Source organism: Oenanthe melanoleuca, chromosome 2 (assembly GCF_029582105.1).
Source record: "Oenanthe melanoleuca isolate GR-GAL-2019-014 chromosome 2, OMel1.0, whole genome shotgun sequence".
Classification (NCBI taxonomy): domain Eukaryota; kingdom Metazoa; phylum Chordata; class Aves; order Passeriformes; family Muscicapidae; genus Oenanthe; species Oenanthe melanoleuca.
This window is the reverse complement of record NC_079335.1, coordinates 4,085,613-4,102,381: the sequence shown is the minus strand read 5'-3', so window position 1 is coordinate 4,102,381 and position 16,769 is coordinate 4,085,613. Positions and strand designations below refer to the sequence as shown.

Here is a 16,769-nt window from a genome sequence, read left to right as displayed (position 1 = left end):
CCCAGGCCAGATTGGACAGAGCTCTGAGCACCCTGGTCCAGTGGAAGGTTCCCTGCCCAAGGCAGGGGGATGGAACTGGATGGTCTTGAAGGTTCCTTGCAGCTCAAGCCATTCCATAATTCTATGTTACAAAATGTTCTATGTTACAGCAATACCCAAACTCTTTTTTCTAAAACAGCACATGTAGTGCAGAACCACTACAGAGGTGATAAACTAACACCAAAGTCTAGCAACCAGAAATGTATTTGTTTAAAGTTTTGCAGAATAATGACTTAAGGGGAGAAAAAAAGAGCAAAGCACATTGCATCTGCTGTTCTTTTCTGCTGCAGCTTGGAAGAAAACAGCAGATCAGATATTTCAGTGACATCCAATCACTGCATAAATTGTTTAAATTGCAGCTGAGTATGATAAACAATCATTCTGAAGTCACCTGATGCAGTCCATATAAGACAGCAGGTATGCCTGTAATGACTCTTCCTTGCCAGAAAATGTCTGGCTTGGTAGGACACTGACTCTGACTTTCCAAATCAGGCAAAGAAAACATAATGAATACCACAACAGTCTCCACTACAACTACTTAACCCCAGTAAACAACCATTTAACTGAATACTCAAGACACTTTGGTTTAAATTAATGCATATTTTTCCCAGTGTGCCCACATTTAATACTAATTTTAGAATATACAATTTAATATTTATTTTCCTGCCACCTACACGAACTCTTAAGGGCATGAACTTGATCTCTATTCTCCAAAGAACTTTTATTTTCAGAAGTGCCCAGATATAACATTTGTAAGAGGTATTAAAACACTTCCAGATCAAGAGCTCATTTAAAGGATATTTTTGGAATTTACAGATTATCCTGTCTGGGGGCAGGGTGGGGGGTTGCAAGTTCAATTCTGATAGACTGAATTATTGAAAGACCATTGTTTACAGAGCAGAACAGCTGATAAAAGCAGGAAATTAGTGTTTTTATACATCCAATACAGAGAACACATAGAAAATTATCCAGCTCAGATTATTACTTGAGCCAGAAAGAACAGACATTGGGATTCAGGGGAGGATAAGAATTCAAGGTAAAGATGATCTGTGCAGAAGTTATACAAATTTACTGGCATAATAAAGGCAACTGCACTGCCTCATGATGGGACATTTGCACCTAACTTTGCTGAAAAAAAACTGTAGCCCAGCAATCACCATTCCCTAAAAATAATAGAAACTCAGATTCAAATTCTTTGGTTTACATGCTCTGCATCTACTACACTGCAAAAAATTTACCTAGAGGCTCCAACTGAAGATCACTAAATAACAGAGTTGGCTTAATCTATTTTTTTTTGAAAAGTCTGCATTTGTGCTGCTCTGTCCTCAGCTACTCAAGACTTCAGGGAGAGGAAGATGTTTATGGAATTACATGAGCTGTAGGACATTTATCCAAACCAATGCAGACATAATTCATAACATGGATTTTCCCTATTTAGTTAAATGGACTTGTATTAAATATTATCAAATAAATCAGTAGCACAAGACATTTCCAATAATTTTTTGCAAAAAGCCTGCAGGAAAGTATATCTGAAACTTCTTCAGCTGTTGTTTGGTGAAAAGAGGATGATTAAATGGGGTCCCAGAGGGGCATTACAACAGAAAGACTCTTGCAACAAACACACAGGAGACTAAAGGGAACAGAGCTCAAGGGGCTGCAGCTCTGACAATCCTATATTAAAACATTTCATGAGTTGGCCTGCTGACACTCTTTTCATTTCCAAAGTGCCTTTAATTCTATTTCCTTGAAAAGTAAGACTCCTGTTCACTAATGAGTTCCCAGCTATTCCCATTTCATAACCTGTCTCACAGTCCATATTCAACAGAAACCCACTGAAGAAAGCTGTGGGATTGCCAGTTCCAATGCTGGGCATCCAAATCTCAGTTTCTGCATCTGCAAGTCTCTGCCACCAGAACTCTATCCAAGAGCTGAAAGATTTCTTTTCACAGTAAAGAATAGGCAATTGCCTGCTGGAAAATTGCCCTGGTACCAATTACTTTGTAATGAGGAGCATGGAAGCACTATCATGTTTCTCCTGTTATTGCTATGGCAAAGTTACCTCTCAGTCAGAGCTGAGGGTTAAACTCAAATTCTGAGCAGAAAAACTCATGCATGTACATTCAAGGCTTCTCCTGACATCCTGTTTCAGACGAGGGTGTTTAGACAGAAGTATAAAGAGATGTTGGGCATGTGGGTGGAAAGCAGATTAAGAGGAAGGGTTTAGGCTAAGAAAGATGTTGCGTAAATGTGTGTTTAAAACCATTCAATTTTAGAGCATTTCCAGGAGGTCAAAGTTTGTCTCTACTTCTCTCATCTTTTCCCACCACTCACAGAAAACCTTGGTAAAAATCTGGAGATCCTGCAGTTCCTTTATTCCCATCTGTGCCCATTTCTACTCTAGAACTGCCCTTGAAAGCAGCAGAAAGGTTTGCCTTGAGTGTCACAAGAAGGTGGGTCTGGTATGTGTGAGAAGAAAGAATTTCAAGTCAGTTTGGTGACCCAGTGATAAGAGAGATGTAAAAACCCTGTTTACAATAGACTGAAAAAAGAATTTAATGCTATTGGCTGATATGAAACCTAAAATTAAATTTAAAAAAGCTTTAGTTTAATATGGTCCCATACCCAGTTCACCACCATTAGCTTCCAGCAGTGGTAAGTCCTTATTTCTGTGCTTTACTAGATCTTTGGGCAGGAGAAAAGGAATTTGGGAAAGAAAGGGAACAGAAATCTCAAAGTACACCTAGTCATGCCAAACAGCTTAGCCTTCCTAATCCTTGGCTATGCCAGATAGGCAGCATGCTGGACAGGAAATATTTACAGCTAGGAAGAAGTAGCTATATAAGGATAGAGATGTAAATTTCCTTCTTAGAGAGTGATTATTTTTGGAGGCTTCAAGCTCATCTGACAAATCACAGGCAAAAATGTCTATTGCTGCAGAAAAAAAAAGTATTTGAAGAACAGAGGTGACAATGAAATCAAAAATTGCTTTTAAACCTCCATCCTTCACTGACAGCCTGCCTTTTTTACACAGTTTGCTTTGCTTTACCCTCCACTGTGCTGCTTCTATCAGCCCACAGTTTTCAGACCTGTCCTTGTATCATATACTGGTCACTTGCTCTAACCTCAGACCACACAAACTCTTAAAATGAAAACTTCTGAGAAGAAAAGCATGTTCACACAACAGCTTTTACTGTCAATACTCTTTATGCTAGGGGGGAAAAAAACCAAATCACACTAACATTCCCACAGTATACAGTTAAAAGCTCAAGGAATTCTGTTAAATATTTAGAATGGGAAAACGCAGGACCATAATAAGTATTAACCTTATTTTAGAAGTAGCTTCTCCAGCAAGCCTTATTCAGAAAAAAAAAAAAAAAAAAAAAAAAAAAAAAAAAAAAAAGGGGAACAAAAAGTTACCTACTGGTAAGTAGTAATAGGAAGCATATTTCATGCTATGGGAGAAGCCTCTGAAGCCATTTACACTCAACTTCCCTCTCCTAGAAAGGGCTTTTCATCCAAACTCACAGTCTGTAGGACTCTAAAGCCAGCAGGAATCCTCACATTACCCAGCTGAAAATCTGCCATGTGTTATCAGTGATGCCTCTGAAGGCCAGATTCAGTGTTACTTAAAGAAAAACAGAACATTGATATAAAAAATGCTGTAAGGAACAGCTATTGCACAACTGCCAAACCACATGGCATTTGCCTTCATAAGGAAATAAAGCACATGCCCCTAACTGCCCCCAGGATTAAAAATCTTAACAGTTCCATAGCATCTTTCTTTTAAAAGGGCTTTAAATATAGCTTTAACCCAAGCTTCCATTAAAGGCTATCTGTGCTCAAAATCTGTGCTGCTATTGCTTTGAGGTCAAAAGATATTTTATGTAAGAGTGATACATGATATGAAAGCCTGACTTGCTTGTTAGTTTAAAAAAAGTACAGTAAAATTAGTCTTACACAACCCCTTAGTGGGCATAAAATTCGTCAATAAGTAAAAAAAGATAGGTGGGGAGGTTTTATAGAGCAATTAACAAGCCTCAGGCACAGTATTTACAGTCTTATACATTCCACCACATGAGATGTGAATACAACTTTACATGATCTTGACAGACTAACTCTAAAGCTAACAAGGCTGAAAAAAGGATTTAGTTGTTTATTATCCAGGTTTTCTGGATTAACTGTATATTCAGTTCTTGCCCTCGGGTTAGCTGTGGTACAGCCCTCTCTTGGGACAGGTCAGCTCTCAAACCATTAATTCTTCCAAAGAGAAATTCAGATCCTGCAATTCACTCTCAGCATCAAATGCAGCCATGCCTGAGAGCACGGATGCAGCTGGATTGAACAGGAATTTAACCCTGGGAATCAAAAGACAGGTTATAGCAATTCAGTTTCTTCCTGGTAAGACAAGGTAAGGTAGGACACAGCTGAAATGAAAGATGCAGCTTTGCAGAAAGACAGTTAAAAATACATAACCTTAATGTAACCTCTGGCAGAGATGAGGAACAAACTCAACTACTCAAGCTGAGCTGAAAGACTCAGTGCTGCTTTGTGTTGAAGAGCTTCCTCCATCTGCAAGAGGCTTTCCACCCAGTCAGTTCTTTTTCACTTAAAGTATAGGCAGCCCCTAACAGCCAATCCAGCTCTTTGCTCCCTTCTCCCCAAGAGATCTTTTGGGTTTTTAGATTTCCTTTGATCTCAGGTTTAGCCTTTAGGAAGGCTATCTGTTTCCACACTGAATTAAGTCAGCAATTGATACCTTAATTCCTTTGAAAAAACAGACCTAGAAGCCAATTCATCTGCAACATTTCATGCCTGGTTTCTAAATACATCCCCATAATCTCCCTTTACCTACAAGCATTCTTCTCAGGCAGGTATCAAAACTACATTTCTATTGCAAACTAAAAGAGTTCATTCTGGAATACTGAATCTCTCCTGCATAATGAGTTCTCAGCTACCACAGAGATTTCTCAAAATCAGCAGTTTGAATTATTGCTTAACATACTTTTTCCATACTGGCAATTTCACATGAACTAGATTTCAAGACCCTTTATGCACACTCTGCTAAGCTTTAGGCTAGATGAATTTTGAAGGTTAGATAATTGTATTTTTATTAGATATTATATCTAAATGCTTTAGCTGTAAAATAGCCCAAACCCCTGAACAGTTTTCCTACATATATAAGACTGGAGCAACTACAGCATTTTGCTGATTTGAAAGGATCTAATAAGAGACATACTTTTGAAACAACAATAATCTATGGTATTCTGCTCTGCATAGCTCAGCCTTTCTTTTTAGTAAAATCTAATAATTAGCAGTGAAATACTCAATTTCCAGAAATTCTAGTCTTCAGTGTTATTGCCTAAAAACAACACTAATGCTCAGGTTTAAGCTTAAAGTGTCCAACTTAAATATTTAATGCTAGATTAGCCAATGTTTACTGCAAGAATCCATTAACTCTCTCACAGTAAAACAAAGTGATGCCATCACAGAGAAGCACTCAGATATGAAATTCATAAAAAAACACAGCTATTGCTGCAGCACACCAGACAAACATCCTTAAATTTAAGTGACATTACAAAGGTAAGCAGCACATGTAAACTCATTTTCCTTATGTTCCCTTATGAAACTATGCAAATGTAGATAGATACTTTTAAAGAGCACTAGTGTAATATATTTAATTTATGCAGGGGAATGAGGAAGAGCTCTCATGCTGACAGTCACTTCTGTGCCTATTAACTATTCATAAAAAACTCAATAGCATTGAAAGAGCCTTTGAAGCAACAGTAAAGGCTTGACAAAGCTTTTATCATAATAAATATAAAATGTGCAATTTCATGTTTACAGCTACCACTACTCATTAGTCAGACAGTAAGTTTTTCATGCTGAAAGCAGCAGCCACCCCAAGCCACAAAATACAGATTTTTTTTTCCGTAGACCTAATTAAACAGATACATGGATCCCATATTTCAGAAGAACTAAAATGGATTTACATCTTGTATTAAAACAAAAATTTTATTTGAATTAAAGTAGAAATAATCTGAAACTACTGTATTTATTAATGGTTTAAAGTGTTTTTAACACAAGCAATGTATTGTGATTTCACTGAACAAGTCTTCAAAGAGCAGTTTCTCCAAGTTCACACCATACCAGTCTTTGGTTTCTCTTCCTTTTGCTTTTATTCAAGCAAAATCCTGTGCTAAATAATTTTATAATATATCCAAATCTTCCATGAACTTATGAACTGGAGATGATTTTAGAGACTTAATCCTTAGAAGCCAAGTTTAATGATGGAAGAAAATACACTGTCATTTACAAACAATAGCAGGGATTTTAATTCCCTCTCACAGATAAGCAGCATTAAGTACCAGATGTTTCAGAAGACAAAGGCTTCATCCAGCTCCTATGGAATTTGTAGTTTATGTGCAGGGGAAGCAAACAGCAGTGTTAGTACTCAAGAATAACACGAATCACTCAGTTTCCCAAAATCCGTAGACTCATGAACAAGTAAAACTTAAGTTCTGAAAGTGCTGAAAGCTTATTTTCTGGTAAAATTTAATGCTGGCTGGGAGAAACTGCTTATTGAACAGGTCCCAAAAAGGTTAATGGGGATTTTAGAAGATTATAACTTCTGCAAGTGTCAACTAATATAATTTCATCTGGACTCTGACTGGAATTCTCATATTTGGCACATTTTTACATTGTTTGAATTCTTAACAAGTTCACCACTTCATTTTGAATTCTTAAACTGCAGATACTCAGAAACCAAGAGCAAGCTGTAATAAAAAAAAACCATGTAATATATATTTGGCTTGTACTTGTTGCTAGGCTACTAAAGCCCAGTTATGACTACAAGGCTGTTACAGATTTGTAGCTGCATTTCTGACACAGCAATGTAACATTATAGCAATAAAGACAATTATTAAAGTCAGAAATCAGGACTTCTCTTAGTAGAGCTGCAGTAACTTGGGTGCTTCTGCACTCTTCCAATTCACAGTATGCATTGAGTCAAGCAGCTTCCACTGATGCTTTCAAGTTCTCTTGTTAAGATTTGAGAACTTCAGGAAACTTAAACACAATGAGTTCAACCACCACTGAACTGGAAAGGGACCACCTGAGATTCCGTCTCCTTCAGCTGATAAAATCTTGTGGATTACAGAACAAGTAGGACAGGTTGGTCATCAGCCAAATCATAACTACACCTATGATTCAGGGTACTCAAACTGAAAAGAAAGTCAAATACTTGCAAGCAGAAAATGTGTCATGCCATATTAATGTGCCTAAGGTTTTCATGGTGGTATCTGATAAGAATCTTAGATTATTTCAGTGACCAAAGTTTCCCCAGGTACAGAACAGCACATGCACACACTGCAAAGTTTAATTGTTAATATTCAACACACTGTGTAATCTTTTTTGAGATACCCAAAAGGCTTCTTGTTCTTCAGTGTATTATAAGCAAAATTGGTTGAGTCACCACATGTCCCCAGGTGCCAATTCTCAAATATAGTTTCTTGAGCCAATTTAATCTTACAGAAACTGATCTTTGCTTTTACCAAAACAAGAAGCAAAGGGAATATTACATCAGTTTGACAGCTATATTGCAACCCCCTCCAGTGAGGAATAAATATAGTTCATGCTGAGGCAGACAGATGTTGAGGTTGATAAAGGTAAACAGAACCATGTAAGAGGTAATTAACAAAGAGGCCAGATAAGTCACCCGTGAATAACTTAACCTTTCAGTGAATCAACATTGTTTTCAGCCCTGCTGGGGGCACAGGAGCCAAGCAGAAAGATTTCAATTAACTCTCAAAGCACTGACATTTGTAATTGCTACCCCCATTTCTAATCTCTGCGGCTTGCACCACCATTGCTGCATCCCCACAGACTTTGACATCACTTTGTCGATTTGTAGCTTTTCTAGAAGTGGGAGCCCTCTTCTTCCCTTCCCCCAAATCCCAATGTTATTTTGATCAGTGGGGTTAGGGGAGGAAGAGATATTTCTCAACTATCTGGAGGAAACAGCTAGAAAAGCTCACAAAAGAAATGTAAACTGGAAAAGGGGTCAGTAATTAGGAGAATGGTTTATTTATACTGTCTGACCTTACTCTATGGTAAGGTAAAGTCAGCTTAGCCAGCCATACATTTTAATCATCCAAATGCCAGCACAAACAAAGCAAACAAAAATGTACAGGTCACTTACAAAACCAGGGATCATCTCCATGCAAAGCAGGATGCAAGTTTTTGAGCTTATGGTAGACAGCTACTGAATCAATGCTGCCAGTACAAGGGACTGAAGTCTCTAAATCTTAACTTACCCAAAAGGCAAAACCTCAGAATTTACATCCTAGATGAAGATGCATGTGTTTTATCTAGCAAGTTAGGCTGATCATGAAAACTCTTTTTTTTTTTTTTGGAGCTTTTTAGAATGTTTTAACTATGCAAACAATAGATCCATGAAGACCATCTGATGAACTCTTAAAATTAAAATTTTCAGGAAAACATAGAGCCTTAACTCATCAGCATCTCCCATGGCACCAACTGCACTGATTATTGACTCCATTCACTCAAAACAAACCAACTAGCAATTTCATATGAAAACACATTTTTAACTGCAGGAAGACTGCATTAAAGGACTTACACATCACATGCTCACAAGTTGAATCTAATCTAAAATGCCTTTTTTTTTCATGTCAAACAAAAACTCCCCCATGTGTTTCATTCAAGATGCTAACCTACAAATTTTTAAACAATGTTGTAAACAGTATTCATTGAACATTATTGTTTAGTTGGTTGAGTGCTTCTGTTTGGCCAGAGCTGAGCAAGCTGTAAGGCACACCTGCACAGGTAAGCCAAAGCAAACATATAATATACAGATATATAGACAATTATACAGTGCACACACATAGCTGGTTTACTCTCCACTCAGTCTGGCATTTCCATTCCATGTTGGGTAATATTCTCTGATATATAATTGACAAGTTTCTGTATTTGATAAAGGTAGTATCAGATAGTCTTAACAATGTAAACAGTTTATTCGAAACCTAATGGCAATTTTCACCATGAAATTTAACACTGACTACTCCATTTTAAACCCCACCACTCCCCCCTTTTCATCTAAGGCTATTGGTATCATAGTTTATTCATGTGTATTCACATGCTTTAAACTGCAGATTAATCACATAAAACAAGACTCTCTAGTCGTTAGAAATAAATGCAGTAGTTCACTGGAAAAAAACAATTTATCTGTTTAAATATTCTAAAGTACTGTAACCTGAAGCATTTCTCCATAAATTAAAACAATGCTTCACTACAATCCTTTATAGCTTAATAGTACTTCTAGTTTCTAGGATACTTACCTTGTAGTAGAGAATTGTAGAATCAGGTTACATTTTTTACAGAGGGAAGCAATATTAGACAGATGAAAGCATGTAGAAATCCTTCCCATTTAAACATGATCACACAGTTGAATCTGTGCTAGAGACACTAAGGAAAACCAAAATCCTTTTTACCTTGTGTACCTTTAGCTAGCAGATGCATCTTCCCTCTTTGTCTGGTTTCAATCAATGTCAAAATATACAGAAAGCTTTGACTCACAGAAACGAGAATTACTTACCAATTTGTAACAATACAGGTGTTACCAAAGCTGTCTCCATGGCATAACAAAATTCCCTGCCAAACATTACTGCACCATGCATCACCCACAGGCGTATCGGTATCCGGTCTATGGATCCTTCACTAATGGTCTCCTCCCTACTTTCATTCTCCTTGTTTTCTGATTTCTGAAGCTGTGCCACAGGTAGATCTTGAACTTGCATAGATTCCGAGTCAGCATTCTGAGGAGCCATTTTCATTACCATAAAAATAGATATATATTTGTTATAGCTATATAAATAATACTACCATAACTCCACGAACAAGTTAGGGTGTCTTCTCTTTCAGCTTCTGTTCCTCAGGCAAGTAATGCTTATATTCCTCTTGTACAAACAGGTATCTTACAACTTCTTGTATAGATACGAGACATTAAGAATGAAAAGCTATTTGGTAGGAATTTCAACATATGGCTTGCTGGTTTACTGTGAGTTAGAGTTAAAAATCCATAATTGCCATTCAGTTAATACCAGTTTCATAATTATTATTGAAGAAGTGCTGAAGTTGTTATTCGTGCTGCACAGAGGTGGAAAGGCGACACAAACAGGTGTTCCACTGTTAATCCCCATCGAGTGGCTGATTAATCTGCAACAAAAAGCAAGCATTTAAAAATTTCAATAGGATTTTTCAGGATATTGTGTCCCCCCCCTTAACCATATAACCTATTTCCTGCTTCATGCTTTCCATTGTCCTTGCCTAGTGTAGGGTCCTTTATTCCACATTCCCTCCTACCTCTGCACTTTCCATTGAAAAGCAGTTGTGCCTTGTATTTAAATGATGCTTTACTGTACTCCAGTTCCTCTGGTTTGTGGTCCTACACAAAGCCACAGAAGAATGTCAGGGTACTTGTCCAAGATCCTCAGAACACTGAGCACAAGACAAATTCTGGGAAATTTAAAGCAGGTTGCATTTCAGAAACAGCATAGGATATTCCAGTTCTATGCCAGGAAGATGATTCATCAATTACCATCACACAGACATCTCCATTTAGACTTTTAGAAGTTGCAATTTACTTTGCAGTAACTGTCACACCATTTTATACTGAAGATATTTCTCAAGAAAGCATGAGCAAAATAAGCCATTATGAATATAACAGGATTGATATTTAAATATTTAAACTTTAATGAAGGTATAAACAGCATATGAATTCATCTTCTTTTTGCACACAAGACCAGAGCATCTTACTCCCACATCCTGTGAGGCTGCTGAAATTTATGAAAGCAGAATGGTACAATATCTTACACATTAAAACTATTAAAATACATTCTAACAAGGCAAGATGAGCTTCTTCTGTACCTTCCACTCTTTTGTGCCATAGACAAAAATCTAAGCAGATGTACAAATACTGCACTATGCCAATCAAAATGTGCTCAAGCACTTAGGAGAAGAAAACAAAGCATCTTATGAAAAGTCAGATTACATAAAGTTTGTATTAGAAGGATGCATCTCTGCACACAGGGTGACTGGGCTGTGACCCCAGGACAAAACCCCTCAGGGATATGGTTCCATGAAACACTGGCTCTGGCAGCAAAGCTGGCCTCAGTAGAAATCCCCATGCTGCAATTCCCCATCTCTTCAGTTGCAGCAACAAAAACTCTTTGTGGGCTTGAGCACACAGCAGATCATTAAGTGGTAAGCCTAAAACTGAGCCTTAGGAAACAGTTGCCATGTTCAGTGTATGAAGTACATCACAAGAGCAGCTCTGTCTCAGTGTGACCTGACACATTGTTCTACTAAAAGTGCATTATGAGAACACCATCTTGAGCACTCTCCTGCTGATGCCGTCCTTCAAGATGTTTATTGCACATATTTTGTTCTTCCATTCAAAAGCATCTTTTTTGGTCCACATCTTTTCTTCTTCCAGGCTCTCCAATTACTGGAATTCTCACATTTGATCACCTCAACAACAAACTAATACTAAAATCTTATTTTGTGCTGGACAAACCTTTAAATTCCATGAGAAAGTTAAAATACTGAACTAGTTCTATAAACCAAGTTTTAAGCTCAAGTTTGTTTTTTTTTTCTATAAGCATGAAATAGCTCATAACAAAAAGGACTTGGAAAGCATTTCACTACCCACTCAGTATTAACAGAAATTAAGATGTAAGTAGTTTATCATAAATGTAAAGTACTCTGTGTATTAAAAAAAATCCACCTTACATAACACAAGTTCTGAGTGAGTAAAGCCTACAAAATATATGTTCTGGAGTAGGAGCAATTATTTTAATTACAGACTAGTCATAAAATGTTTAACTGCTGGCAGACTCAGGCATCATGACATTCAGCAGAATTTGAAAGCACATATTAGCTCTTATTATTCAAAAATCTGCAGACCATGTATGTTGTGTTACAGACTAAGGATCATGGATTACTCTCCTGCACAATCTGGCTTTAAAGTCTCTTCTGTTTTCTCATGCCTGATTTCCCCCACTGTGAAGGATTTAATTCCCTCTCCCTAAACACCTCCTTCTATATACAGTTCCAGGGTGAGGCACTGAAGTTCATCACTCCAGAATATTCTGTGATGTACTGGGCCAGCCTGCACATGGCAAGGAGGATGACACCAAGCCAGGAGCATTTGTCCTAGGAAAGGATAAAGAGGCAGGACAAAAGCGGATATCTGAGATTTAGCCCATTTGAGCAAGGCTCTTAAGGGATGACTGAAAAAGTTATTTCTGAAGTGGAAGATGATGGGGAGTGATCACATAATTTAAGAGCCAGGAATAATGCGTGGTAGATGGAGGCAGACTTTGAAGCTGTAATTGACACAGATAAGAACAGCATATTTTAAATATGCCAGAAGAAGCAGTTATAGTGTTCAAGTGCAATAGGAGGAGGCACAATGGACAGGTTTTATCTAAAAGAACAGAGAATTACTGTTCCATTATGTCAATTTTGTGGTAAGCATAAGGCTAGACTTCCTGCCGCACTTTCATCTGACTCCAAGTGCATGTTTAATACAAGAGCCAGAGAATAACAAGAGCCTCTCAGAAAGGTCTTCAGTTCTTTCCTAAGCCCTGCTTAGTTGTTCATGTTCATTTTAGACTGAGATATATTCTGCTACTGCTTTTTCCAAGTTCATTTTTATTTTGGCAAGTTTGAATAGTAGCATTCTTTCTTCTCAAAGAGGGAGACAAATTCATTTACCTGATGGAAGTAAATATAACAGAGGCTTTTATACAGAACTCCAAAGTAAATGGTACCTGAAGAGAATCTGGATTAAAATACCAATGCAGAATTCTCTGATATCTGCATCCAGCACTAATTGTTTTTCATGGCTGGTTTTCAAGGGCATTTTCATAACTAACAACAAATAAAGCAGTAGAATGAAGAATTTCATCCATGGGAAGAGATTCCCATTGTGCATTGTACACAGGTTGGGTGTCAAGAGATCCAGAAAGATACAGAAATTGTTCTGATCTTGCAAAGTGTTTATGGGAGGAGGGGACTGATGACACTGGCTCTTTGTCAGCTTAACTGCACCTGTTTTGCCCTGACCTTTGGCAATATTTTAGTAATGACAAAGACCTATAAAGCAATAGTTAATATTCCAACAAAACAGGCAAGTAATATATTCCAAAACCTAATCTCTAAGCAAATTTCTGTAAAGCTTCTCAAATTACTTGCAGTCTTATCTGTTATGCTTTTACTACCCACCTTCTACTGAGGCATAATATGACTGTGTCAAACAAAACATGTTACAGGCTTGGCAAGTCAATAATCCTGAGCCTCAAATAGGTACTGTACACAGACAGAACCTGTGAACCATCAAAGAACCAAAGGAAAATCACTGCCTTTCATCAAGGTTTGCCAAAGAAGAGGAAGTGTTATATAGGTCATATCTGTAGACCACAAAATTCCATGGTTTTCTTTTCCCTAGGGAGCACTATGATGCTTAGGATGCACAAAGAGCTCATGCTACACAATTATACAACATGAAGCCTCGGGCAAATGACTTCTATCACACATCTCAGTGCGTTTTTAAGTTCAGGACTTGGGGTTTTGACAAGCAGTGCTCCTGCATTTGTGATACCACCATCTGGAGGTCAGCAGACGGGTAGTACGCCCATCAATACTAAAATAAAATGAGGTTTACAGTGATCCCGCCCAACTCTTTTAAGACTGAACTATTTTTGATACATGTTTTCAGATCTTTCTTGCTAACAAGGAATTGGAATGCACTGTTTGACAACTAACTAGAATTTATGATCCAGTGCCAAAGTATATGACTGTAAGCTGTGGAGTACACAGCACGTTTCAGGTAATCACACACATTTTTTTGAGCTGTAATAAAGCTTGGCTTGTAATAAAGTAGAAAACAGTTAAATGGGCCCAACTGGATAGCATGAGAAGATTTCAAATCTTTCCGAAGGTTTTCTTCCCATAAAGCCATTGGACATTCCCTCAGGCATTTACTGGTGTAAGAAACAATCTCAGAAAAGGTGGTATGCATGAATTATAAAAACCCAAGACAATGAGAAAAATAAGCAGTGCCTAAGAAACAGTGGAATGAGCAAACTGAAAATGATGGTAACACTTCTGTCCAAGCACTACTGAATATCTAGGGAAAAACGGAGAGGCTTGAACAGAGAAACTACTCAATTTCTCATCCTCTTCTTTCAAGTTTATTGCATTAACTTCTAGTCATTTAATAGTTGTTATCTCCTGTCTTCCATCTCTGTCTCTTCCATTATCATGACTCTCTTTTACATGCAAGGATACAGACTGATCAAAGTTGTCTCAAATCATGATGAGCTACATTCAGTTTTGCTCACAGGAATTATTTTCGAATGATGCACAAATTACTCTAACTCAAATATTCTACAGTTTAAATGAATTTTACCTTCTTGATGTGGAAAGGAAGGATGAAGAGACAACTTGAGCCATCATTGCATAACAATGACTTTTCATTGTTTACCACTACCTTCACAAGGGAAAATAGCCAAGAACCAATTAATCAGTTATTACAGAATTTAAATAGGCTTTAATAATTCTGGTCACAGTTGTCATTGCCCCATTAGAACCTGTCAGTGATCCATTCTACTCAGCACAACAAAAACCCCCCAAAAAACAAAAAAACCCCAAGTAATTATACTTCTTCATGAAATATTCAAATATTTACTTAGAAAAAAGCGTAAGACTGCAGAAGCTGCCAGTCTGATAGGAGATTTTCATTCCTCCCAGAGCCTTACAGCTTACCCTCCTCCAATGCTTCAATGAGCGCATCCCACAGACATCCATGCTAGCAACCACACTATTTCACCTGTGAATCATGTCAGGTTGACAAGCCTGTAAGTGCCCAGCCATTCCATTTATTTGTCAAATACTTTTCTGCCAAATTGGTTTGTGCTCAGGTTTTCAAGTAATCTGGCCGTATCTTGAAGAGTTATCTAGACTGATTTAAGTTTAGCTTTAATATTAGCATTAGAAAGAAAGGCATTCTGAGTTTATCTGTGTTTCCCTCAGGCTAAATAAATGTTTGGCTGAGCACCTCTACCATGTGTTGCAGACAAACATCACTTATTATTTCTTCCACGATTTAATGCAAAGTGGACAATGGATTCTGCTTCAGCATCTGACTTGTGAAAGGACACATCGTTTGGGCTTGTGCCTTTTCAAGGGTAATATGGCTTTTGTCCAAGCATAATTGCTGGTGTTTTGAGTTCAAATGCTCTGTGCTCCACCACACCAACAGACAGAGAGAATGCTGGTGTAAAAGAGCAGTTCTTAAAGGCAAGGCTGACCTTCAATCCCTCTGCAAGCATGGCTTCACCACCTTATAAAGCCTTGTCATTCCCAATATACATTAAAAATTCCTCAATAAGATCAGGTAACTGATCTTGTAAAGAAATATCACATAAAACACATCACCAGCTTATTCCACTGCCTACACTCCAGGTTTCTCAATCACTTTAAGCTGGTATAAACAAGTACTTCCTCTAAGAGCACCGTTCTGTTTGTTCTTCCTTTTCTTTGCCCCTGGTTCCTTACTCCCACTGCTTCCTGTGCAGCCACATTGAGTAGCACAGCAGTGAACCAGACACTGTAACTGATCCAGGCTGAAAATTAAGCTGACAAAAACATGTCCAGGCAGCTAAAGAAATCCTTTATTAAAATCCAGTTGGCTGCAGGGATCCATACCATCCTAACAGGGAGGCACAGGAGTGGCTGGAAGCATCCCTTTGGGCAGCAATACCCAAAGTCAGTGTAAAATTGCAGCTCACAGATGAAAGGAGCTGTTGGTAGGTCCCTGCAGCTACAAGGTCAAAAAAGCAAACTCATCTGCCCAGCTCCAGACACCTGCTATGCAGAAGGATCCTCAGGCATGCTGGGAGAGCTCTCAGGTATTCTCCTTGTACTTGCCAGATGCAAGGCAGAACACCACTTGCTTGGCCAACAGGCAGTTATTTTCTCCCTGGAAGTTTTGCGGCTCTGTTGCTAATAATTAGCAGCTGTTTATAGTAACAGAACTGGCCAAAAGGGATGTTTTTTTGGCCCATGTCAATACTCAAGTGTTCAGTCACTGCACTAGGAAGAAAAGCATCTAGAACACATACCTGGAAGTTTTAGCCCAGCTGGATAAATGTGCTCAACTACCCTACTCAGAGGAAGGGATGTATCCCTCTGTGATCTGATGAAGTTGTTTCATCATAAAAATGTAGACAAATCTGATGACTTTCTATATAGGTGAGTCATAAGGCCTTTGGTTCAAAAGGACAGCAATTATAGGCAGGCAGTTGTTTCAATTCCCATCAAAACTTCTGACAGCTAAATGCAAACATTGAAAGCTTTTTAGCTACTACTTTCTAAAAACAGAACTGTATTAACCCTATCAGAGGGGAAAGACTACACTTCTTCAGGATTTTTTTTTTTTAATCAACTATATCATGTATTACTTAACATTCCCATATATGAGCTATGTTACCTCCAGATTCTGAAAGTCAACCTCTTACTTTAAAACACTCTTATATTACACTGGATTGGCCTGCTGTGAATCACTAAAATCCTGCCAAAGGAAAAAGGTTAAGGCTAACTGGCTGCAATAAACAATCACACTTGACATGTCCTAACATCTAATTCATCAT

General features: G+C 37.9%; 1 protein-coding gene across 1 annotated transcript in view; it reads right to left on the bottom strand.

The window, feature by feature from the left end:
- The window catches only part of SLC45A4 (solute carrier family 45 member 4), a 62,682-nt gene that overhangs the window by 26,212 nt on the left and 19,701 nt on the right, over window positions 1-16,769 (bottom strand). The window contains exon 2 of the mRNA XM_056482833.1: window positions 9,650-10,269. Coding sequence (XP_056338808.1) covers window positions 9,650-9,893 — 244 coding nt within the window. The 5' untranslated portion in view covers window positions 9,894-10,269. The remainder of the gene's footprint in view (window positions 1-9,649; window positions 10,270-16,769) is intronic.